Source organism: Mesoplodon densirostris, chromosome 16, assembly GCF_025265405.1.
Source record: "Mesoplodon densirostris isolate mMesDen1 chromosome 16, mMesDen1 primary haplotype, whole genome shotgun sequence".
NCBI lineage: Eukaryota > Metazoa > Chordata > Mammalia > Artiodactyla > Ziphiidae > Mesoplodon > Mesoplodon densirostris.
The window spans coordinates 44,881,805-44,906,954 of record NC_082676.1 but is presented as its reverse complement, the minus strand read 5'-3'; the positions used below and the strand labels follow the sequence as shown (position 1 = coordinate 44,906,954).

The window sequence follows — 25,150 nt, the reverse complement described above, 5'->3', positions numbered from 1 at the left end:
GAGGAGTGGGGCTGTTTTTGCAGCTGCCTGAGGAGAAGCGGCTGCACAGAGGAAACAGCTGTAACGCCCTGTCCCCTTTTTATTCTTGCCGTTGTTATATGTAAATATTCTCTCAAGGTGCCTGGACTTCAGAGATTACAGTGTTACCCTGTGGGGTGTAACCTTGATCTCTCAAGGCAATCCTTTCTTAATTGGTTATTCCAGAATTTTATTAAAATTGGTGCCTCTGTTTTTGAGGGGATCCAAAGCATCTGGGGAAATTTCCTGCATTTGTCTCTTTACAAATAATGTAAAAAGGTATAGATAAACTGACTCTGGCAGAATATTTGAAGATTTTTTCCCCCACTGGCACTTGTGCCGTTCTTGTCTGGATTGTTGACTGACTTTTACTGTGTTTCTATATTGCCCTAACTGGCCAGTGGCTCTGTCCCGGGAGAGACTGGGCCAGAATCAGAACTTCCATCCCTGCATCTTTCCTTCAGTCATTTAATAAACACTTATTCATGCCTTTGATGGACGGGCACAAAGTCAGGGTCTGCAAATGCACCTAAAACAAAGATCACAAGTTTTTGTTCTTAATTTGATGCGTAACCACGTGTAACCATGTGGCCTGTGCCTGCAGCAACAGTGATGTTGTACGAGGCTGACAAAGTGTTCCAGCTAAAACCAAGTAATGATTGTTTTCCCCAATTTACAGGAAAAATAATTAAATAGATAGACGTCAGTTTTAAAGGTTTTGCCTTTATAAGTTTTTCTTAAAACTCTGGTGCCTGCTACCACTTGTCTATAATAGAATCTGGAGTGACATCATGTGTAATAATAATAACAGCTAACACTTTTATGGTCCTTCCCAAGCACTGTTCCCAGCATATTCTATATATTAACACATTTAATCCTCACAACAACCCTCATAAGGTATGTACCATTATTATCTCCATTTTACAGATAAGGAAACTGAGGCACTGAAGAAGCAAGTAATTTGGCCAAAGTTCACATGCTGGGAAGTGTGGAGGCAGGATCAGAAGCCTAGGCGGGCTGGCCCCAGAGTCCCCTCATGTACCCAACCTCACCACACTGAGCACAAACTTATACTTAAAATTATTATATATTTATTATATCACTATTCACAGAGTTCTACAAGCCACACCCAAGAATCCAGGGCTCTGTCCCTGGTGTAGTAGGAACAGCCTGGGTTGGAGGTTCAGAAACGCCTGGTTTGAATCCCAGCTCCATCACCTACATGCCGGGTGACCTTAGGCAATTTCCTAACCTCTCTGAGAGTCAGTTTCATGAGGAAGTCACAGGGCTACAACGAGGAGGGAATGGGCGATTCACAAGTGCCTGAGCCAATGCCCAGCAAGATGCCTTTGAACCCAGGTGTCTGACTCCCGGCAATTTTGTTCTCCCATCTATTTATTTGTTGATCCATTTGGCAAACACCAGAGGGAGACAGAGGCTGGTTAGCACCCCAGCTTCCAGATAAATGTTCTTTCCTTTTCCCCTTCTCTCCCTAGAGAGGAGAAATGACCTCCAAATAGAGCCAGATGTGATTGCCCGTCACACAAGTGGTAAAATGTTCTACAGGGTTTCAGAGCAAGGAGAGATGACCTGTCGTTAAGGTACAAGAGCAGTAAGAGAAGATTCAGGAAGGTTGGCTCTGAGAATAGGCTGGCATTGGACAGGTGAGAGGAAGGCCCCCCAAGCAGAGAGAATGGGAGAGAGCAAAGGCTCAGCAATGGGAGGCCTGGGGTATATGTAGGCGAAGTTGCACGTGGAGGGTAGCGAGAGAGAGGGCTGAGTGGTAGGACGGGGCCAGACTGAGCAGGCCCTGAATGATAGGAAACAGTTAGGTTCTCCTTCAATAAACAATGGAAAATCCGTAAGACTTTTGATCAGAAGTCACTTGATCAAAAATGCACTTGTGAGTTTAAATGTTTAAGTTGTGCCTAGCGTTTTTGAAAGATATAAGTTGCAAGGCTGTTGCAACAGCCTGGACCAGGAAGCAGTGAGTCTGGGTAAAATGTAAGGGAAGGGCATCTGTAAGGGGACCGCTCCCTGCACACCATGCCTCCAGACCTGGCCCCGCCCCCTCACACCTTGGCCACCAGCCTGCCATCTGTTTCTGCCCCAACTCTGTCCTCGCCCCTCCTTTGCCCCACGTCCCCAGCCTTCGCCTCAGCCCCTGACTCGACTACTCCCTCCTGGTTTAATTCCCGCAGGTCAGTGATCCCAGAGCCAACACTTCTGGCTTGGCCCAGAGTTAAACATCAGTGTCATCACGTGCGTGAAGCCTGCCAGGCAGAGGAAGGCTCCCTCAGAGGGAGGTGGGAACAGAAAGACGTGGAGGTAAATCCATAGGATGCAGCAACTGTCTGGATATTGGGGTTCAAGGGAGAGTGAGCTGTCAAAGGTGACCCTGAGGTTTCCAGTCCGAGTAGGAGGCTGGTGAGGCACGAATGGAAATGGAACTGGTGTAGGGGAGGACTTTGATTTTGACACGCCAGGGACATGTCCCCAAAATGGAACTGGAACCTGGGGCAGGCTCAGGACTGGAGAGGCAGACTGGAGTGATGGATGTGACTCCAGCGTAACTACTGAGTGATTTCTGTGCCGGCGCTTGACGTATATGATCTCGTTTCATCCTCACCACAACCCAAAGGAATACATTGCTTTCACTTGATCAATGAGGAAACCGAGGCACAGCGAGGCTAAGCATCTTGTCTGAGGTCACACAGCTAGCAGGTGGCAGGGATGGGACTTGAACCCAGGCTCTGACTCTGAGATCATTTCTAAACCAAGAAGTAGTCTGGACCCCCAAAAGCTGGTTCCACGGCCAAGCCAGAGGGGCTGGGTATGGGGCCAGCAGAAGCCCTAGACCAGGGGAGGAAGGTCAGAGCTGGGGAAGGAGAAGCCCGGGGAGGGGAAGGTGAAACTGCAGGGAGCCCTCCATGCTCATGTCATTTCCCGCCCACATCCCCAACCTGGTGAGCAGGGAACTATTACTGTCATTTTGCAGATATTGCAATACAAGGAAATGAAGCTCTGAGACATCAGGTGACCTGCTCAAGGACACACAGTCTGTTCCTGGTGGATCCGGGATTCAAACAGGAGCCTTTTGACTCCAGAGCCTGGCCCGTATCATCCTGCATCCAGCCTCCTTCACAACGTCACTCCCCACATGCACAGGAATCACTGGGATCACAGGACTCAGGCTCCCTTCCCCCACCCCGAGGCAGATGGGACAGGACTTTGCCTCACTCCTCCGGAGTTGCTAGTGAGGGGCAAAGTCCAGAGCTGCTCCAGGTCCAGCCTCCCACTGCCTGGCCCCTTCAGCCCCCAGGAGACATGGCCTACTCCAGGCCACCCCTGAATTTCTTGGGGCTCAAGCCCCTTTCTTCCCCAGAGCTCACTTGGGGACCTATCGTAGAAGAATAAAGAAGGGTGAGAAGAGGTCTTTGCAGGGCAGAAAGGAGTGCTTGGGTTCAGAGAGGTTGGAGGGAGATGGGGGAGGGGTAAGAGAGTAGTTAGAGACCAGCGAAGACTTGGTCTTGGGGAAGGGGGGGGATGGGGACGGAGATAAGATGGGATGGGTGATGGGCAGGAGAGGGGCAGGTGGTGATGTAGGGATACAGGGGAGAGAGGTCTGGGAGGCTTCTTTACCTTCAGGGTCCATGACAGCCTGGAGCTGGCCGACTGGTGTGCCCACTGCTTGGTCTAGTGTTTGGAGAGGCGGGAGACTGGGAGAGGGGGTGGGGTGGGAGGGGGAGGGGGAGGGGCCGGTCTGACCAGCCCTGACCGGCCCTGCCCTGGTTCTCTGGGGCTCCCTCTGGCCTCCAGGACACTCAGTCACATACCTCAGAAGTCCTCTCCTTTCTGAGCCGCCGCCCTGTTCTCTCCACTCACCCAACCTCCTTGACCCTGCCTCAGGGTGTGCTCCCTGTGATGGCTGGAGAGTGTTTTTGATGGTGCACTGGGGAAATCCTACTTCCATTCTTTTTTATCTCAAATACTTCTTTACCTCTTTCTGCTCCTCCATTTCCTTAGCTGTAAAATGGGATAACACCAACCTCATGGCTTCAACTGAGAATCAAGTGAAAAAACTCTGCGGGTGACACAGAGTAGAAACTCAACAAATAGGCACTCTCCTTCTCTTCCTTCTTCCCAAGGTACTTTAAGGGCCCTGAGTAGATCAGAGCCGGGCTTTTGAACAAGAAAACCAGGAAACTGCCAATTATTGTACTGTGACTTCAGGCAAGTTCCTGTCCCAGAAGTGCTGGGGATTCCATTTCTTCATCAGAACCACTTGCTAAAGTCTCTGGGACCACTGATTGCCAGACACTGGCCTCTTCCCAGCCTTCTCCCATTTCTGCCTCTGCAGCATGTGACCCTGCCAGGACTTGGACTTGGGTGAGGCAAGCAAGGGTCCTGGGGCACAAAACTGAAGAAGGCCTCACTCTCAAGCTCCATTTTGCACCTTACTGCCTTGCTTGCCTCACTCTAGTCCAGGTCAGCTCCTGACAGCCCTTCTCCAAACTATTTCTCCCTGTTTCCCCCCAGACGTCATTTTCTCCTGGTTTCTCTCCTAAAGGCTCTTTTCTGTTTCCTGCAGGTCCTTCTTCCTACAGGCAGCCCTCAAACTGTGGTGTCCCCTCAGTGTGGCGGGACTGTTCCTCTTTTCCTCTTGGGCACAAGCTAAACTACATTTCCCAGCCTCCTCTGCATGGAGGCCACCATATGACTGAATTCTGTCCAATGGAATGTGAGCAAAAGTGATGCATGTCGCTCTAGTCTTCCCATGATCCTCCCTGGGAATGACAAAGCCACAAGATGGAAGGAGTCTGGGTCCCTGAATGACCTCATGGAAGGTCACCCTCCAAATGCCAACATTAAATTGTTACATAAGCAAGGGAAAAGCTTCTCTTGAGCTCTACCCCTGAGAATTGGGGGTTGTTTGTTACAGCAGTTAGCCTGCCCTGACTAACACATGAAGCTTCTCTCCACAGCTCTCTCCTTTTCTCATTCTACACAGTTTATGCATTTATCCACCAATGCCGTTATTTAAATTGCTATCTAACATCAGATGACTCCTTAATCTATATCTCCAGCTCTGACTTCCCTTGCAACTTCCAGGCCTCTACTTCTAACACCCCTCATGGGGAGTTCCCTGGTTGTCGAGTGGCTAGGATTCAGCGTTTTCACTGCTGTGGCCCAGATTCAATCCCTGGTGGGGGAACTAAGATCCTGCAAAGCGCGCGGTGTGGCCAAAATATAAATAAATAAATAAATACTCATGTTTCCCCCCCAGACTGCTCACCTCTTTGCATTTCCACATAGTGATGTCAGCATCTCCTCCATTTTCCAAGATAGAAACTTTAAGAGTCTAACCTCATTCTTCCCCCATCACCTCAATAGCCAATTAGTTCTAAAAATCTTATTCTCTGAATAAATATATTTCAAGCCTGACCTCTTCTTTCCCCTTAGGCCAGACTCCCACTCTATCTAACTTGAACTAGACTAATGCTTCCATCTCAGGTCCCACTGCCTTCAGGCCATGCTCCTGGATGCCAGTTTCATTCAAAGGACAGGTCTGACCTTGCCATGGTTTACTTGAAAACCATTGTTTGCTCATTCATTAATCCATTTACCTCTCCGTTCAGTAAACACATAGTAGGTAGACATGCCAGGCTCTGGCCTCTGGAGCCACAAAGATGACAGGTGGACTTGAAGGGGCTACACCCTAATGAATGGGAGACACCTTCACATGATTACAGTCCAGTTGTTTGTACTGTCACGCAAGGTGCTGTAAGAGTGGAGAAGTACTCTATCTGTTTGGGATGGAGGAAGCAAGGGCGGCTTCGCAAAGGCAGTGACATTTGAACTACATCATGATGGTTGAGAGGAGTTTGGCGGGAAGTCAAAATGTGTGTTGGGGGGGACAGGACGGGTGTGCGCAGGCTTCTGGCAGAGCGTGCGCAAACGCAGGAGTGAGTATGTGGCCCTTTCCATGGCCGGCAGCTTTGGGGATCTGGGGCATGGTCCAGCTAGGCTGTCCTGAAGCCACTAGCTGGGCAGGCAGATGCTAAGCACCCCAGGGGGCTAAGGCACACAGGCACCCATTGGCAGCTCATTGCTGGGGACATGTAGATGGTCTCCAAAATACCCTGGGTTTTCTGATGGCTAATGGCTCAACCCCCAACCTCCCCAGAACAGGAGCAGAAATACGGATGCAGAGGAAAATGAGGTGTAAATGTCCATTTTCAGAAATGAAATGTCCATAGAACCATGCTCTGAGGCCCTTTTCCTGTCTGCAAAAGTGAATTATATTAATAGACTTCTCAAGACCGTCCCCATCCAAATCCTTCTTCCATCTGGAGGTTGCACTGGATGACAAAGCTGTATTTGTAACCGTGATCTTAATGTGTACTTTAGAAAATAAAATAGAAACATGCATTTTAAAATATAAGATGAAGAATAATACACTGTATATGGTTGTGTGTGAGAGAGAATCCTGTTATTTAAGAAACTAGAATGTGTTGGTAGTTTTGCAAAAGAAGAAAAATGTTATTTTACTGTCAGGACAAAATTAGTATTTTCAACATTTTATTATTTATTTATTTTGGCCGGGAGCGGGGTGGGGGGTGCAGGTTCGATCCCTGGTCGGGGAACTAAGACCACTTGTGCCTGTGTGGCACGTCCAAGAAAGAAAAAGAAAAGGCGCCCAGGCTTGCGTGGTGAAGGCTGGATTTCCACCCCAGCTCGCCCAGGCATGGGTGGCAGAACTCCGGGCGGATCCGTGGCCACTTTCCGCCCCTTCTCTCCTCACCCCTCCTCCACACCCCCATGAACTGACCCACCTGGGGGCCCTTTCCCAGCCTCTGGTGTCCCCTCCAATCCAAACCACCTAGCAGTCACGCTCTCATGGAGTCCCGTGGCCTCTCCTTTTGTAGGTCAATGCATCTGCTCTCATCCACTGCTCCTCTGACTCAACAACTTCCTCTTTGCAAATTTCCTCTTTGCCCTGGGGAAATACCAACGGCCTCTGGTCCATGCGGTGCCCTGGGTTCTGGCCTGGGCTGGTCTCAGAGACAGCACAGTTGGGTCTTGTCCCCTCCTCTCCATCCCAGAGCCACAGGGATGCCCCTGGTTCTGGAGGCCTGTCACAGCTCACTCTCTCACTGACCCTCCTTGTAGAATGGAAGAGGGGATACAGACAAACACATTAAACTTGTAACAGCATCAGCAAGACCTGGTACTCTTGTGTGTGCGCTGGGGAGTGGTGGGGGGGGGAGTGTGGGAGAGTGGGGGGGTGCTTTGAGGAAGGGACGTAGCGGCTGAGCTGAAGAACACACTTGGTCACACATGCAGTCTTTCTGTCAAGCCCTGCCACAGACGGAATTAAATCTTCCACCTCCACCCCATCGGGGCAAAGACGAGGGCGCCTATGTTCTCAGCACCTCCTGAGGGCGGCGTCTCCTCAGCCTCTGCAGCCCTTCCTGCCCCCTCCCTCACCAATCTGTACTCGCCACTGCCCTTCACAAGCATCACCAAGTCCTCGCCTCTTGCACACAAACTGAATGCATGAGTGGACCCACGCAGATGCCGAGACTTCTAAGAACTACATCTGCCCAGAAACTCTTCTCACCTGTGCTCTTGGGAGGAGAAACAGCTGAAGCCTCTGGCTGCCTCGGTCCAGAGTTGGGGGAGAATGTGGTGGCTGGGACCGTGGGCCAGCCTAGGGTCCAGGGGCTGTCTCAGACACACCTGAGACCACAGCTGGGTGACACCACCCAGCCCATGCTCCAGGATGGCCTAGCACAGAGCACTGGGGCCTGGAGTTAAAGGCAGTTCATGGGCTGAGCCAGTAGGACTGTCCTAATCCATGGGGCCAAATGTACTTTCCAGAGTAATCCTAAGGTGAGAGTTTGCTGGGTTGCCATTTCCTTCTTCTTCCCAGTCTCTGGTATTCCTGGGGAATCCTCTGAGAAAACGTTAAGTCAAGGAAGTTTGGCCTTTACGGAGACTCAGCAGCTGGTTTCAAGGACAGAAATGTGGAGAAAATGTGATGGGGAGAAGTAGGGGTTGATGAGAAAAGTTCATTCATTCAATCTACAAGGGTTCAGTGGGTGTCAGCCCTGATCTACGCGCTGGGTGTGGGTGCTGCATGGGCTGCTGGCTAGAAGAGCTGAATGAGGATTCAGGGTGAAGATGCTGGGTGAAAATCCAAAGGGTGCTGGGTGAAAATGCTGGGTGATGATGAGGCTGGATGTGATGACAGGAGGGAAGGTGATGAAAGCGGGAACGATTCTGAACTCCAGTCTTATTATTCTCAAACGTTAAGGGGCCTCCACGTCTCTCTCTTCTGGCCCATCAGAAGTAGAGGTCTCCGCAGCCTCATCCTTGCTGCCCACCAGTGGCTCTTCCTCCCCCTTTAGGCTGGGGGATGGCCCAGGCTTTAGCTCCTCCAGCGCCACGGAGCCCTGGCGAGACTTCCGTCTACCAAAGAAAGTGGTAAGTGTGGGCCGCTGGCCAGACACCTCCCCCTGGGGGACCCCAGAGTCATTGTTACCCCCAGACACTCCCTCTGTTATTGTCGTGGCCTCCTCATGAGACACCTGGGCTACCCCAGCCCAGGCATTTGCCACCCCGTTGTGTTTTCCACCCCTGCTTAGTGTCAGTACTCCTGTCTTCCGCTTCTGCTGCTGGCGCCACAGCAGGAGTAGTGCCACGAGGACAATGACCACCAGCAGGGCCACAAGCACAGCTACCAGCAAGGTGCCATTTGTCCCCCAACCTGAATTTGTGGAGGACCTACTGCTTATGCTTGTGGAGGACGTTGGGCTGGATATTTTTACTCCAAAGATGGGGGAGCGACTGGTCCCCATGGGGGTCTTCAGAGACGTAGTTGCCATGGTGACAGGAAGTCCACTGGTCTCCTCGGAGGTCTTTAGAGAGCTAGTTTCCATGATGACAGGGGGTCCGCTGGTCACATTGGAGGTTTTCAGAGAGCTAATTGCTGTGGTGATAGGGGGTCCACTGGTCCCACTGGAGGTCTCCAGAGAGCTAGTTGCTGTGGTGATAGGGGGTCCACTGGTCCCATCAGAGGTCTCCGGAGAGCTAGTTGCTGTGGTGATAGGGGGTCCACTGGTCCCACTGGAGGTCTCCAGAGGGCTAGTTGCCATGGTTTCACCAGTCGTAGTGTGGAATCCTGTAGATTTCATTACTGGGACAGCAGGTATACTGGTTGCATTAGAGATTTCCAGGGGCATTGATAATTTTTTGGCCGAATCTTTGTGGGAGAGTATTGACTCATTTACAGGAGGGCCCCTGCTGGCAGCAATGGAAGTCCCAGGAGAGGAAACCTCATTGGCTGTATAGGGAGTTGAGGAAGGCGGGAAGATCTTGTGCTCAGTGCTGTCATCTGTCGTAGCGACCTCGGTTGTTGCAAAATTAGATGTCATTGAGTTGAATTTTGTGGTCTCATAGATATTTGAGACCAAAGAAACAGAGGACCCTGTGGGTTCCAACTTCTGCAAAGTAATTGTGCCATCTGGAGACTCTGAGCTTGTGTTTTGGGTCCAGACGCTCCCGAAGAGGAGGAGACACAGGATCATTTCCAAAGCAACAGGCATGAGCAGGAGTTGGGACCTGAGGGTGGGGAAGTTGAAGAAATAGAATACATAAGGAGCTGGGGGCGGCGGGGGAGAACCTAGCCAGGCCCTCCCCTCCTGCCCACTTCCCTGCCACCTGCCGGGCCGAACTCTGCGGTTCAACGGCTTTTTCCACCCTTGCTTTTACTAGTATCAGAAATAACAAGACTCTGGCAGCTCCCCCATCGAATCTACCCCATAGGCCCCCTTGGGCGTTGGCAGCCCCCGCTCCAGCAACAGCCACCCCCTCCTGGCCTGCGCTGTCCCCATTCAGCCCCAAGGGCTCCTCGTCCTCTTTTCCCATTATCTATCAAGGTCTTCTCAAGCCAGAGGCACATTCCCAGTTCCACTGAAGCCCCTGCCCCACCAGGCCACACCACTTACCAGCTCAGTGGATAAGGGCACAGGGCTGGGACCAGGCTGCTCCAACTCCTGAAGCAAGACTGGTGGAGGGGCCCCAAGGGGAAAGGAAGTGGCCCTGGCTCCACCCACCCCAGCATCCTGCCCCACCCGCCCTGCTCCTACATTGCCCTGTGATGAGAGAGGCATCACTCACTCTTTCAGGGTCTGAGATGATGGCGGGGGCTCTGGGGTTTCAGCTGAAGCAGGTGGGGATGGTGGGCGGGGTCTGGAATGGGGATTCCCGGGTCTCCTCTGGAAAATGGGATGGAAAGCCGTGAAGCTGGGATAGGGATATGTGTCAGAGCAGGGGTGGTGGAAATGCATGCTTGAGAACCAGGGGGTGCGGAGGAGGAGATGGGAGGGGAAGGTGGTTTCCTTTGCCTTTGTGGTCCCGAAGCTGTTAGGCCAGCACCCAAGGCTAACACTTCTTCTGCCCCAAGAGCTCCCAGGAAGTATCAGGGCAAGAGGAAGCCCTCGACTCTGGCTGGGGCAGTGGAAGCCTTTGCAGGCTGTGTGAAATCCCTGGTGGGCTCTTGACTTCTCAAGAAGCTTGCGGGGGGTAGGTCACTACAATGGCCCCCAGTTGTGGACTGCCTGACTAAATCAAGGTGGTTATGAAGCACTGTATATGCTATGATCTTATTTTTGCAGGAGACTAATCTACATGGAAGGCAGTCTGAAAAGGTATTCACTGAGGTATTAACAAGTTTCACTGGGTAGGTATGAGTAGAGAGTTCTTTACTTTCTTCTTTGGGTGTTTGATATTTTCTTACTTTCCTTTAATTTGTAAGCTTTGACTCTCAGTATGTGTACGGTTTTTTGCCTTTCTTTTAAAAAAATCAAAACTGATTTTTATGTTGTAAAAGTAATAATGCATGTACATGATAGATGATTGAAACAGGCCAATGTCAGGGCCTGGGACTGTACCCCACTCACAAGCTAACGAGTTAGTCTGACAAAGACGTGAGACTCCTGGGTCACACACATAAGAATCCACTACTCATTGCTCAGCAAACAGCAGGAGCACCGTCTGCTTCAGTTCCACTTGCCCCCCTGAGTCCCACAGGGGTGACAACGGAGAGGCTTGCCCGGCAGCTGAGGAACACTGAGCTTGGAGAATTTCCTTCTTTTCGAGTAGGTGGTAAGCAAGCTTGCTCTTTGTCCTGAAGGGAGACATTACTTCATCCCTCAGCGTTACTCACTGCAAACACAACCTTGAGAAACGGCCTGGATGTAGAGCGGCCAGGACCTTGTATTGGTGGCATATCAGCAAGAGTGTGCAGGGAAGCTCGGGGCTGGGGTGGATTGCCTCTCCCACCAGGCAGCAGTGCATAAAGTGAAAAAGCTCCGAACCAACGCCACCAGATAGACCCTGGTAACAGGGTATATGTGCATATACACATGTATTTTTTTACAGTATTAGATTTTATTATACATAATGTTCCTTGCTTTTCTTTTTTTTACTGAACAAAAGGAAGGAAGGAAGGAAGGGAGGAAGGAAGGAAAACATTTCATTGTCAGACATTAGGTTGTTTCAACATTTTGCTGTTGCAAACAGAAAAGTAGGAATAATTGGCTGCAAAGTAATTGGAGGTTAAAAAAATTTTTTTAATTAAAAAGAAAATCAACAAAAATGTTTGTAAGACTGCATATAGGACTTCCCTGGTGGCGCAGTGGTTACGAATCCACCTGTCAGTGCAGGGGACATGGGTTCGTGCCCCAATCTGGGAAGATCCCACATGCTGCGGAGCGGCGGGGCCCGTGAGCCATGGCCGCTGAGCCTGCGCATCCGGAGCCTGTGCTCCGGAACGGAAGAGGCCACAACAGTGAGAGGCCCGCGTACCACAAAACAAAAACAAAAAAACAGTATGGTACTGGCATAAAAACAGACACATAGATCAATGGAACAGAATAGAGAGCCCAGAAAAAACCCCACATTTATATGGTCAATTAATCTATGACAAACGAGTCAAGAATATACAATAGGGAAAGGACAGCCTCTTCAATAAATGGTGTTGGGAAAACTGTACAACTACATACAAAAGAAACAAAGTGGACTACTTTCTCACACCATATACAAAAGTAAACTCAAAATTGATTAAAGACTTGAATGTAAGACCTGAAACCATAAGGCTCCTGGAAGAAAACATAGGTGATAATCTCCTTGACATTGGTCTTGACAATAACTTTTTAGATTTGACACCAAAAGCAAAAATAATAAGTGGGACTACATCAAACTAGAAAGCTTCTTTTTGTTTGTTTGTTTGTTAAACAAATTTATTTATTTTATTGATTTATTTTTGGCTGTGTTGGGTCTTCGTTGCTGCGTGCAGGCTTTCTCTAGTTGCGGCGAGCGGGGGTTACTCTTCATTGCAGTGCGTGGGCTTCTCTCGTCGTGGAGCACGGGCTCTAGGCACACGGGCTTCAGTAGTTGTGGCATGTGGGCTCAGTAGTTGCAGCTCACGGCTCTAGAGCGCAGGCTGAGTAGTTGTGGCACACTGGCTTAGTTACTCCGCGGCATGTGGGATCTTCCCGGACCAGGGATTAAACCCATATCCCCTGCATTGGCAGGTGGATTCTCAACCACTGTGCCACCAGGGAAGCCCCAAACTAGAAAGCTTCTGAACAAAGGAAACCATCAACAAAATGAAAAGGCAACCTACAGAATGGGAGAAAATATTTGCAAATCATATCTGATAAGGAATTAACACGCAAAATATATAAAGAGCTCATACAACTCAATAACAACAACAAAAATATCTGATTTAAAATAAGCAGAGGACCCAAATATACATTTTTGTCAAAGAAGACATACAGATGGTCAACAGACACATGAAAAGATGTTCAACATCACTAATCAAATCAAAACTGCAATGAGGGGACTTCCCTGGTGGCTCAGTGGTTAAGAATCCGGCTGCCAATGCAGGGAACATGGGTTTGATCCCTGGTCCGGGAAGACCCCACATGCCACAGAGCAACTAAGCCCATCCACCACAACTACTGAGCCTGCACTCAAGAGCCCATGAGCTACAACTACTGAGCCCACGTGCTACAACTACTGAAGCCCACGTGCCTAGAGCCGGTGCTCTGCAACAAGAGAATCCGCCGCAATGAGAAGACTGCGCACCTCAACGAAGATTAGCCCCCACTTGCTGCAGCTAGAGAAAGCCTGTGTGCGGCAACGAAGAACTAACACAGCCAAAAACAAAAAAGAAAAGAAAGAAAAGATATGTGCACCCCTATATTCATTGCAGCATTATTTACAATAGCCAAGATATGTAAGCAACCTAAGTGTCATACAATGGAATATTACTCAGCCATAAAAAAGAATGAAATCTTGCCATTGTGGCAACATGGATGGACCTAGTGGGTGTTACGTTTAGTGAAATAAGTCAGACAGAGAAAGACAACACATTATTTCACTTATATGTGGAATCTAAAAAACAAAACAAATGAACAAACATAACAAAGCAGAAACAGACTCATAGATACAGAGAACAAATTGGTAGTTGCCAGAGGGGTGGGGGTGCATGAAATAGGTGAGGGAGATTAAGAGGTACAAACTTCCAGTTACAAAAATCAAAGAGTCATGGGGAATATAGTCAATAACATTGTAATAACTTTGTAGGGTAACAGACGGTAACTAGACTTATCATGTTGATAAATTTTGTATTGTATAGAAATATAAAATCACTATGTTGTGCATCTGGTACTAACAGTGTTGTAGGTCAATTATACTTCAATAAATAAATAAGCAGGGGGAAGAAAAGAAGAGCCTGGAACATCTCGTTGCATCAGAAAAGTAAGGCAGTGCTCAAAGAATGATGGAAACATGTCAAAGGACAAAGAACCAGCTTGAAGGAGTTCCTGATGGCCAAGGCAGGGACACTTTGAGCATCAGAATGAATAACGGCTGTGATCAACTAAAGCATTGAATAAAAAAAGAACCCATGAGTTCATACTGATTCTGAAAATGTTAGAGAGAGACACAGAGTGAAGGAGGAAGGGAGCGGGTGGAAGGGAGGAAAGAGTGTAGGGAAAGTTCTTCTACAAGTGGAAACCTAACATATAATTGTAGAAGAATGTAGAGTTTTAAAATGACCAATTTACAATCACCATAATAATAATGGATTCAGGTAAGAATGGATGTTTAAAAACATTGGGTAGGACTTCACGCTCCCAATGCAGGGGGCCCAGGTTCGATCCCTGGTCAGGGAACGTGATCCCGCATGCTGCAGCTAAGACCCAGCATAGCCAAATTAAAAACAACAACAACAACATTGGGTGAAATTGGAGCAGCGAGGTGTGGGGTGCATATAGGATATTTTTAGTCTTAAAGTCTTTCCCCACACGCTATGTATTCATCACCAAGGAAAAGTAGCAACTTTATGGTGGAGAAAAGTAATAGACACCATCTTAAGCCAAGTGATCAAAGTTCACATCACCAACGATGGGGCAACCCAACAACAGGAGGCTTCAGATATGATATGCACTGAGAAGGAACCAACATCACTTCTGTCCTAGCAAAAAATGCAAAACAATCTAATCATTAAGAAATATTAGGCAGATCCAAACTGAAAGACATTTTACAGAACAACTGGCCCATACTCTTCAAAAATGTCAGTGTCAGGAAGAACAAAGAAAGCCTGGGACATTCTTCCACATCTTAAAAGAGTAAAGAGACATGATAATTAAATGCAATATGGGGGCTTCCGGGGGCTTCCGGGGGCTTCCGGGGGCTTCCCTGGTGGCGCAGTGGTTGGGAGTCTGCCTGCCAATGCAGGGGACACGGGTTCGAGCCCCGGTCTGGGAAGATCCCACATGCCTCGGAGCAGCTGGGCCCGTGAGCCACAACTACTGAGCCTGCGCGTCTGGAACCTGTGCTCCGCAACGCGAGAGGCCGCGACGGTGACAGGCCCGCGCACCGCGATGAGAAGTGGCCCCCACTCGCCGCAAATGGAGAAAGACCCCGCACAGAAACGAAGACCCAACACAGCCAAAGATAAATGAATAAATAAATTTATTTTTAAAAATGCAATATGGGGGGCTTCCCTGGTGGCGCAGTGGTTAAGAATCCGCCTGTCAAGGCAGGGGAGCGGGGTTCAAACCCTTGTCCGGGAAGATCCCACATGCCGCGGAGCAACTAAACCCGTTCGCCACAACTACTGAGCCTGCGCTCTAGAGCCCATGCGCCACAACTACTGAAGTCTGCATGCCTAGAGCCTGTGCTCTGCAAAAAGAGAAGCCACCGCAATGAGAAGCCTGTGCACTGCAAGGAAGAGTAGCCCCTGCTCGCCGCAACTAGAGAAAGCCCACGCGCAGTAACGAAGACCCAATGCAGCCAAAAAATAAATAAATAAAGACTTGACCTTAAAAAATAAATAAATTAATTAAATAAATAAATAATAAATAGATAAATAAATGCAGTATGGGATCCTGGATTGTATCCTAGATTGGAAAAAAAGATGCTATAAAGGACACCGTGGGGATAACTGGAAAAATTCGAATAGACTGTAGAGTAGATAATAGTGTTGAATTAACATTAACTTTCCTGATTTTGATAAGTATGTTATAATTATATTCCTAGTTTGCAGGAAATACATGTTTGAAGAATGTAGGAGTGATGGTGCATTATGCAGCAAGTTCCTCTTAAATGTTTCACACACACAATAATAACAATAAAAAATTTTAAAAATGGAAGAGAAAACACATATGTGGCAAAATAATATGAAGTGAGGGGGCTTCCAGGTTGATGAACACAGATGCAGGAGAGATGGGGGGGGAGCGTGGAAGCTCCGCCCCTTTCCCCCAGACCTTGCCCTATACGCCTCTTCCATCTCACTGTTCCTGCGTTATACACTTTTATAACAAACCAGTAATCTAATAAATCTTAACATTTTCCTGAGCCACCATTTCCCTCTATTTATTTAGCACCTGACCTGATATTTGAGAAGCACTCAACTTTGAAATGAAAAAGCAAGAATGCATATCTTGCAAATCTCAAATCTCTCCTCAGGTGCTCATAAAAGAAGAGAAAAAAAGGTTTCTAGTTAGTGGTCTTTAACAAAAACGCTGAATGGGGTCCTATATTTCCCCAAAGTCAGGAACAAAGAGGACCCAGACAAACCTTCTGAGAACTACAGAGTTTTAAAGATGTATCCAGATGCCGTACTGAAAATGTAATTCCATCACCTGTCTATTATGTGCTCGGGCATCTAACTAAAGGACACGTTTAAAAAAAAAGAAATGGTGAAGCCATGTGAAGGGCCTATGGGTATTAACTGTATTGTTCTTGTGACTTTTCTGTGTTTGAAAATTTTCAAAATAAAGGAACATACTGGGAATTCCCTGGCGGTCCAGTGGTTAGGACTCTGCACTTTCACTGCCAAGGGTGCGGGTTCCATCCCTGGTCAGGGAACTGAGATCCCACAAGCTGTGAGGGGGGGCCAAAAAAAAAACATGTTAAAAAATAAAAAGATCCAGAATCTGACTACTCTTCTCCACCTTCACTGCTGTCCCCCTGCCCTAAGCCTTGTCTTTCCTCGCCTGCTTCGGGCTCTTAGCCACATCTGATCCCACATCAAACATCTGATCCCATCTGTCCCCTGCTCTGAGACAGCTTCCACCCCACTCAGAGCCCAAGTCCTCAAAATGGACCACAAGACCACACCCAGTCTGACCCACCCTCCCCTCTAGTCCTCATTCCCTCTGCTCCTGCCACCAAGGCCTCCATCTCATCCCTGGAGAATCCGAGCCCTGGGGACTTTGCGTCATCTGTGGCCATGTCTGGAAGGCTCTTCACCCAGATAGCTAAATGGCTCAAATGTCACCTTCTTAGTATGGCTTTGCCTGGCTATTTAAAATTGTACCCCTTCCCCCTGGCCTGCACTACCCAGCTCCCACCTCTGCTTTCTCTCTATGGCACTTCTCATTTACTTTCTTATTTTGTTTTGTCTTTCTACCCCCACTGGAGCGTAAGCCCCGCGAGAGCATGCGTGTGTGTCTGTTGGCTGCTGTACCACTGAAAGTGCTTGGTAAACAGTCGGCACTCCGTGATGTTTATTGGCTGACTTGGAGTTCTCTGGCTGAGAGAAGGAAGAGGGCGCCGGGTGACCTTGCCTTGAAGGCAAGGACCAGAAAGGAACCAGGCAGGGGTGGGGCACTGCGAGCACTGGGTGTACCTGAAACTGCGAAGGCTTCACCCAGACCACAGACCTCCAGGAAGGAGATCATCAGAGGTCTGCAGGTGCAACAGTGGGGCAACCGACTCATGTTCCATGAAGATGTTTCTTCCCTCCCTAGGGTCTGGACTTTCAGCTCTGACCTCCTGCAGGTCTCTGAGGGGCAGACCTCCATGCCCCTGTGTGGCCTTGGGTCAGTCATGTCATCTCTTTGCCTTAGTTTCTTCATCTGTAAATAAGGATGATAATACTATTTTTCAAAGTTCTTGGGAGGATTAAGTTAGATAGTGTGTGTGGGGGGGGTGGAATCCCTTAGTAAGAGCCTAATAAACAATAGCTGATGTTAAAAGAGGTGCGTTGTGTTGTCCCATCTGATCCCCCAAGGCCTGGGGCCTTTTCCTCCCATCCACAACCCTCTCTAGGAACAGGATTGACAAGTCAGGCAGCCATTGGCCACCCCCCAACCCCGGGGAATTTCATTCTGGTCAGAGAGGTGTTTATGTACTAATCTATCGTTGAACATAATGGTTTCTTAATTTTTATCGAAGTATCGCATATTACAAGCACAGAGTGTTTATCATGAATGGTAATACTCCTCCCCTTTCCCTCCCAAGTCATGGTCCTGGAAAGGAACCATTTTTTAATCCCTTTAATTTGTTTTAGTCTCAGCTCTTCTCGTGGGTCCATAACCCTCAACGATATGCTAATTCTGCTATTTTTTTTATGTATCCATCCTGCCTGCCATTAATCTACTAGTTTCTAGCTCCAGTAGGAGAGCATTTGACCCACTGGCCCTGTCCCACTTCCCAGGTCAGCTACATCCCTCTTTTTAGGCTCTTTGTAACTGTAACTAAAGTTGTTTTTGTTGCTGTAAGTATAATAACTCTCCATGGTCATTTTCAGTATCAGCTGTCATGTGTGGCGGCACAGTGGTTAAGGGAGGGAACTCTGGGGCCAGACTTCCTGGGGCCAGACCCAGGCTCAGCCACTGACTGAGTGTGTGACCCTGGGCAACAAATGTCACCTTCCTGTGCCTCAGGTTGCTGATCTGTGAGAAGGGTTAGCCTCATCCTGAGGATTCAGTGAGCTAGGACACGGGGTGCACTGGGAACAGTGCCAGCGACCTGTTAAACAACACAATTCAACTGAGGATCTAATTGGCTTTATTAAATGACTCATTAATTGGGCAGCATCCCACCTAGCAAGTAGAAAGGCTCTCTGAGGGGCTGTACAAATGGAAGGCTTTTATAGGCAGAAGTGGGGTGAGATGAGGAGGTGATCAGCAAAAGAAAAGAAGGATTATGTTAGGTGAGGACATCTTCCCTTAGAGGCAGCGGTCAGGAAAGGTAAGGGTCTTTTGAAGGAAATTACTTCACTAGTGTTTATCAAGAAGTTCCAGGCTGGGCTTCCCTGGTGGTGCAGTAGTTAAGAATCCGCCTGCCAATGCAGGGCACATGGGCCCGAGACCTGGTCCCGGGAAGATCCCACATGCTGCGGAGCAACTAAGCCCGCGAGCCACAACTACTGAAGCCCACACACCTAGAGCCCATGCTCCTCAACAAGAGAAGCCACCGCAATAAGCCTGCACACCGCAACAAAGAGTAGCCCCCACTCTCCACAACTAGAGAAAGCCCACGTGCAGCAACGAAGACCCAATGCAGCCAAAAATAAATAAATAAAATAAATTGGAAAAAAAAAAAAGAAGCTCCTTTGGGCTTCCCTGGTGGTGCAGTGGTTGAGAATCTGCCTGCTGATGCAGGGGACACAGGTTCGTGCCCCAGTCCGGGAAGATCCCACATGCCGCGGAGCAGCTGGGCCCGTGAGCTGGGCCGCTGAGTCTGTGCATCCGGAGCCTGTGCTCTGCAGCGGGAGAGGCCACAACAGTGAGAGGCCCGCGTACCACAAAAAAAAAAAAAAAAAAGAAGAAGCTCCAGACTGATTAATTTAAAATTCCATGCCTGGGGGAGCAGCTGAAACTGCAATTAGGCTAGGTATTAAGTTTTGGTTTTGGTGACTCAGCTTAACACAAGTGACTCCATTTGGGCCTGTTGCCTCTTTTTTTTTTTGTAAGTACTCAAATGTTGGGGTTTTTTTGGCTGCGTTGGGTCTTCGTTGCTGTGTGTGGACTTTCTCTAATTGAGGCAAGCAGGGGCTACTCTTCATCGCAGCGCGTGGGCTTCTCACTGTGGTGGCTTCTCTTGCTGTGGAGCCTGGATTGTAGGCACGTGGGCTTCAGTAGTTGTGGTGCAAGGGCTCAGCAGTTGTGGCGCACGGGCTCAGTTGCTCCACAGCATGTGGGATCTTCCCAGACCACGCTCGAATCCGTGTCCCCTGCACTGGCAGGTGTACCCTCAACTACTGCGCCACCAGGGAAGTCCCTACATTTACTTTTATAATGCTTAAAGTAGCTAATACTTGCATTCTCTTCTTTGCATTGTCTAGAGCTTCACTGTCCAATACAGCAGCCACTAACCATGTGGAACTGTTTTAATTTAAATTCATTAAAATTCATTAAGATTTAAAATTCAATGGATAAAAAAGATGTGGTATATGTATACAATGGAATCTTACTCAGCCATAAAAAAAAATGAAATAATACCATTTGCAGCAACATGGATAGACCTAGAGATTATCATCCTAAGTGAAATAAGTCAGACAGAGAAAGACAAATATCATATGATATCACTTTTATGTGGACTCTAAAAAAATGATACAAATAAAATTATTTACAAAACAGAAATAGACTCACAGACGTAGAAAACAAACTTATGGTTACCAAAAGGGAAAGGGATGGGGGAGGGATAAATTAGGAGTTGGGATTAACAGATACACACTGATATATATAAAATAGATAGGGCTTCCCTGGTGGCGCAGTGGTTGAGAGTCCGCCTGCCGATGCAGGGGACACGGGTTCGTGCCCCAGTCCAGGAAGATCCCACATGCCTCAGAGCGGCTGTGCCCGTGAGCCATGGCCGCTGAGCCTGCGCGTCCGGAGCCTGTGCTCCGCTACGGGAGAGGCCACAACAGTGAGAGGCCCGCGTACCACAAAAAAAAAAAAAAAAAAAAAAAAAAAAGATAAACAACAAGGACCTACTGTATAGCATAGTGAACAATATTCAATATCTTGTAATAACCTATAATGGAAAAGAATTTTTTTTAATAAATTTATTTATTTATTTATTTATTGCTGTGTTGGGTCTTCGTTTCTGTGTGAGGGCTTTCTCTAGTTGTGGCAAGCGGGAGCCACTCTTCATCGCGGTGCGTGGGCCTCTCACTGTCATGGCCTCTCTTGTTGCAGAGCACAGGCTCCAGATGCGCAGGCTCAGTAGTTGTGGCTCATGGGCCCAGTTGTTCCGCAGCACGTGGGATCTTCCCAGACCAGGGCTCGAACCCGTGTCCCCTGCGTTGGCAGGCAGATTCTCAACCACTGCGCCACCGGGAAGCCCGGAAAAGAATTTTTAAAAGAATATACATATCTGAATCACTTTGCTGTACACCTGAAACTAACACAACACTGTAAATCAACTATACTTCAAATTAAAAGAAAAAAAAAAGATTTAGGGAATTCCCTGGCAGTCCAGTAGTTAGGACTTCATGCTTCCTCTACAGGGGCACTGGTTCAATCCCTGGTCAGGGAACTAAGATCCCTCAAGCTGCATGGCACAGCAAAAAAAAAAAAAAAAAAAAAAAAAAAAATTAAAATTCAGCTCCTTGGTAGCAACTAGCCAGCCACATTTCAAGTGCTCAAAAACCTCATGTGGTTAATGGCTACCATACTAGATAACACAGAGGTAGAATATTTCCATCATCTCAGAAATTCAGGATCAGCACTGTCTGGTCCAGAGTTTGAGTCTAAAAATGGAAAACTATTAATTTTATTTCCTTTTTAAGATTATATAAATGTTATTCAGTGCACAACCAATAGTTTACTATGATTACCCACCCTTAATTATATATCTTTTAATTTTTCCTAGAATTTCTAATTGTTTTTCCTAGTTGCTTGCTCTGAGTGGCCTATCTGTCCCCCTGCCTCTCCCTATGGCTGTACAGCTTCATGCTGGGACTGGTGGTTATTTCTCTCTCAAGTGAGATCCCCTGTTTCCTATACCTCTCATCCTCCTCTTTCCTGGCTTATCTCCTCATTTTTGCTGGAGCACATCCTCAAGTCACTTCCTAAGACAGTGATCTTCCTGAGAAGTTAAACTTTCTAAATAATCTTGCACCCTAATATGTCTTTATTTTATTCTCACATTTGTTTGATATAGAATTATAGGTAGGCTAAAAAATATTTTCTTTAGAACCTAGAAGTCATTGACTCATTTTCTTTTAGGATCTGAATACTTGATTTTGCTGAGGAAAAGTCTGATGCTAATTCAAGGGTTTTTTCTCAAAAGAAAAAAAAAAGGAAAAATTTGTAAGTTCGGTCTTCAAACTGGGAAGCCCTACTCCAGTAGCTAAAGCCCCAGTTAGCTATTTATTAGCTCACTCCAAAGTATGAACGGACATTAAAGAAATACCAGACATTCAAAAAAGCACTGAAACATGAAAAGAAAGCACGCAGACGAACCAACCCTGTCATCCATCCTGCCTTCCTCCTTTCTAATAGAACCCCAGTTTGTTCATCAGGGCCACTGCACATCAGGGACACTGACCCCCTCCTTCAGCTCCAGGAGAAAGTCTAATTAATCTAAAGTAACTACCACCACCTCCATCCACGATTAGATCAGGAAAGAGAATGTGACCCCATTCTAGCCACTGAGATGCAAGCTTCATGAGGTTCAAAAGTTCTTCCTTAAAACAGAAACAAAAACAAAATATAAGGGAAATGACTTCTCTTTCCCACCAGCCATGATTAAAGACACATCCTACAACTCTGAGAAGAACCAGCCCTAGGATGCTGACAACGTTGTGGGTGGAGAGAATGGAGTCAAACAGCAAGGGATCCTGGAGGCATTATGAAAGCTGGATCAGTGGGCCCTGAATCCCACCTGTCCCCTTCTGTGGGCCTCTTATTAGCTCATAAAAGTGCAGAATACAAAATCAATGTACAAAAATCAGTTGTGGGGACTTCTCTGGTGGCACAGTGGTTAAGAATCCACCTGCCAGTGCAGGGCACGTGGGTTCAAGCCCTGATCTGGGAAGATCTCACGTGCCGCAGAGTAACTCAGCCCGTGAGCCACAACTACTGAGCTCACGTGTCACAATTACTGAAGCCCATGCGCCTAGAGTCCGTGCTCCACAACAAGGGAAACCACTGCAATGAGAAGCCCGCGCACCGCAACGAAGAGTAGCCCCTGCTTGCCTCAACTAGAGAAAGCCCGTGTGCAGCAACAAAGACCCAACGCAGCCAAAAATAAATAAATAATAAATTTATTTTAAAAAATCAGTTGTGTTTATATACACTAATAACAAACTATCAGAACAAGAAATTAAGGAAACAATCTTATTTACAACTGCATCAAAAAGAGTAAAATACCTAGGAATAAATTTAACCAAGGAAGTGAAATATCTGTACACTGAAAACTGTAAGACATTCATGAAAGAAACTGAAGAAGACAAAAATGGAAAGATATTTCATGCTCGTGGATTAGAAGAATTAATATTGTTAAAATGTCCATACCACCCAAAATAATCTACATTATATGTAATCCATATCAAAATTCCAGTGGCATTTTTCACAGAAACAGAACAAACAATCCTAAAATTTGCATGGAACCACAAAAGACCCCAAGAGCCAATGCAGTCTTGAGAAAGAATAATAAAGCTGGAGACATCACACTTCTTGATTTAAAACTATATTACAAAGATAAAATAATCAAAACAGTATAGCATTGGCATAAAAACAGACACATAGATCAATGGAACAGAATAGAGAGCCCAGAAATAAATCCACAAAACATGGTCAATTAATTTACTACAACAAAGCTAAGAATATACAGTGGGGAAAGGAAAGTCTCTTCAATAAATGGTGTTAAGAAAACTGGACAGCCATATGCAAAATAATTAACCTGCACCCCTCTCTTACACCATACACAAAAAAATAATACAAAATGGATCAAGGCTTGAAGGTAAGTCCTGAAACCGTAAAACTCCTAGAAGAAAACATAGGCAATAAGCTCCTTGGCATTGGTCTTGACAATGACTTTTTGGACTTGACACCAAAAACAAACATAAATAAGTGGGACTACATCAAACTAGAAAGCTTCTGCACAAAGGAGACCATCAACAAAATGAAAAGGCAACCTACAGAATGGGAGAAAATATTTGCAAATCATATATCTGATAAGGGTTTAATATCAAAATATATAAAGAAATCATACAACTACATTGTAAAACCAAAAAAAATCTGATTTAAAAATGGGTGCGGGGACTTCCCTGGTGGTGCAGTGGTTTAGAATCCACCTGCTAATGCAGGGGACACAGGTTCGAGCCCTGGTCTGGGAAGATCCCACAGGCCGCAGAGCAACTAAGCCCATGCACCATAACTACTGAGCCTGTACTCTAGAGCCCGCGAGCCACAGCTACTGAGCCTGTATGCCACAACTACTGAAGCCCAGGTGCCTAAAGCCCATGCTCCGCAACAAGAGAAGCCACCGCGATGAGAAGCTCACACACCACAATGAAGAGTAGTCCCTGCTCGCCACAACTAGAGAAAGCCCGCATGCAACAATGAAGACCCAAGGCAGCCAAAAATAAATAAATTAATTAATTAATTTTAAAAATATAGGTGGGGAATTCCCTGGCAGTCCAGTGGTTAGGGCTCCACGCTCCCACTGCAGGGGGCATTGGTTCAATCCATGGTTGGGGAACTAAGATCCTGCAAGCCATGGAGTGTGGCCAAAAAAAAATTTTTAATAAGGACTTCCCTGGTGGTCCAGTGGCTAAGACTTCATGCTCCCAATGCAGCGGGGCCCGGGTTCGATCCCTTGTCAGGGAACTAGATCCCATATGCTGCAACTAAGCATTCACATGCCTCAACTAAAGATCCCGCATGCTGCAACTAAGACCCAGCACAGGCAAATAAATAAGTAAATAAATAAATAAATAATTTTTAAATTAAAAAATAAAAAATAATAAAATAAAAATGGGCGGAGGATCTGAATATGCTTTTTCCCACAGAATACATACAGATGGTCAACAGACACGTGAGAAGATGCTCGACGTCACTAATCATGAGGGAAATGCAAATCGAAACCACAATGAGATATCACCTCATACTAGTTAGAATAGCTATTATCATAAAACAAGAACTAAGTGTTGACAAAGATGTGGAGAAAATGGAACCCTTGTGCACCATTGATGGAAATATAAACTGTTGCAGCTAGTATAGAAAACAGTATGGAGGTTCCTCAAACAATTAAAAATAGAACTACCATATGATCCAGCAATTCCACTTCTGGGTATTTACCCAAAGGAAATGAAAACACTAACTCAAAAAGATACATTGTACCCTCATGTTCATTGCAATATTATTTATAATAGCCAAGACACTGATGCAACCTAAGTGTTTTATATATATATATATATATATATATATATATATATATATATATATAGAGAGAGAGAGAGAGAGAGAGAGAGAGAGAGAGAGAGAGAGAGGGGAAGAGAGATGTATATACTTATATACAGGAACATTATTAAGCCATAAAAAAAGAAGGAAATCTTGCCATTTGTGACAACACAGATGGACCTTGAGGGCATTATGCTAAGTGAAACATAGAGAAACACAAATACTGGATGATCTCACTTATATGTGGAATCTTAAAAATAAAAAACAAACAAAAAACCTCATAGATACAGAGAACAGATTGGTGGTTGCCAGAGGCGGGGGTGTCAGGGGTGGGTGAAATGGGTGAAGGGGGTCAAAGGTACAAACTTGCAGTTATAAAATAAGTAAGTCCTGGGAATGTAATATACAGC

The 25,150-nt window shown here is 46.8% G+C and overlaps 1 protein-coding gene across 1 annotated transcript; it reads right to left on the bottom strand.

Annotated features, from left to right (window-relative positions):
* Positions 1 to 7,920: 7,920 nt before the first annotated feature.
* On the bottom strand, positions 7,921 to 10,147 carry SPN (sialophorin). Its single transcript, XM_060078815.1, has 2 exons — positions 10,032 to 10,147; positions 7,921 to 9,645 (listed from the first exon to the last, which is right to left on the bottom strand). Exons 1-2 carry the CDS (start codon positions 10,145 to 10,147, stop codon positions 8,334 to 8,336), a joined length of 1,428 nt encoding a protein of 475 aa, XP_059934798.1. The 3' UTR covers positions 7,921 to 8,333.
* Positions 10,148 to 25,150: the final 15,003 nt, after the last annotated feature.

Excerpts from the sequence above, each read along its gene's own strand:
- SPN (XM_060078815.1), bottom strand. The coding sequence starts at position 10,147 with ATGCTGGGGTGGGTGGAGCCAGGGCCACTTCCTTTCCCCTTGGGGCCC. Across the intron at positions 9,646-10,031 it reads TGCCCTTATCCACTGAGCTG|GTCCCAACTCCTGCTCATGC; the intron begins GTAAGTGGTGTG and ends CCCCACCCTCAG.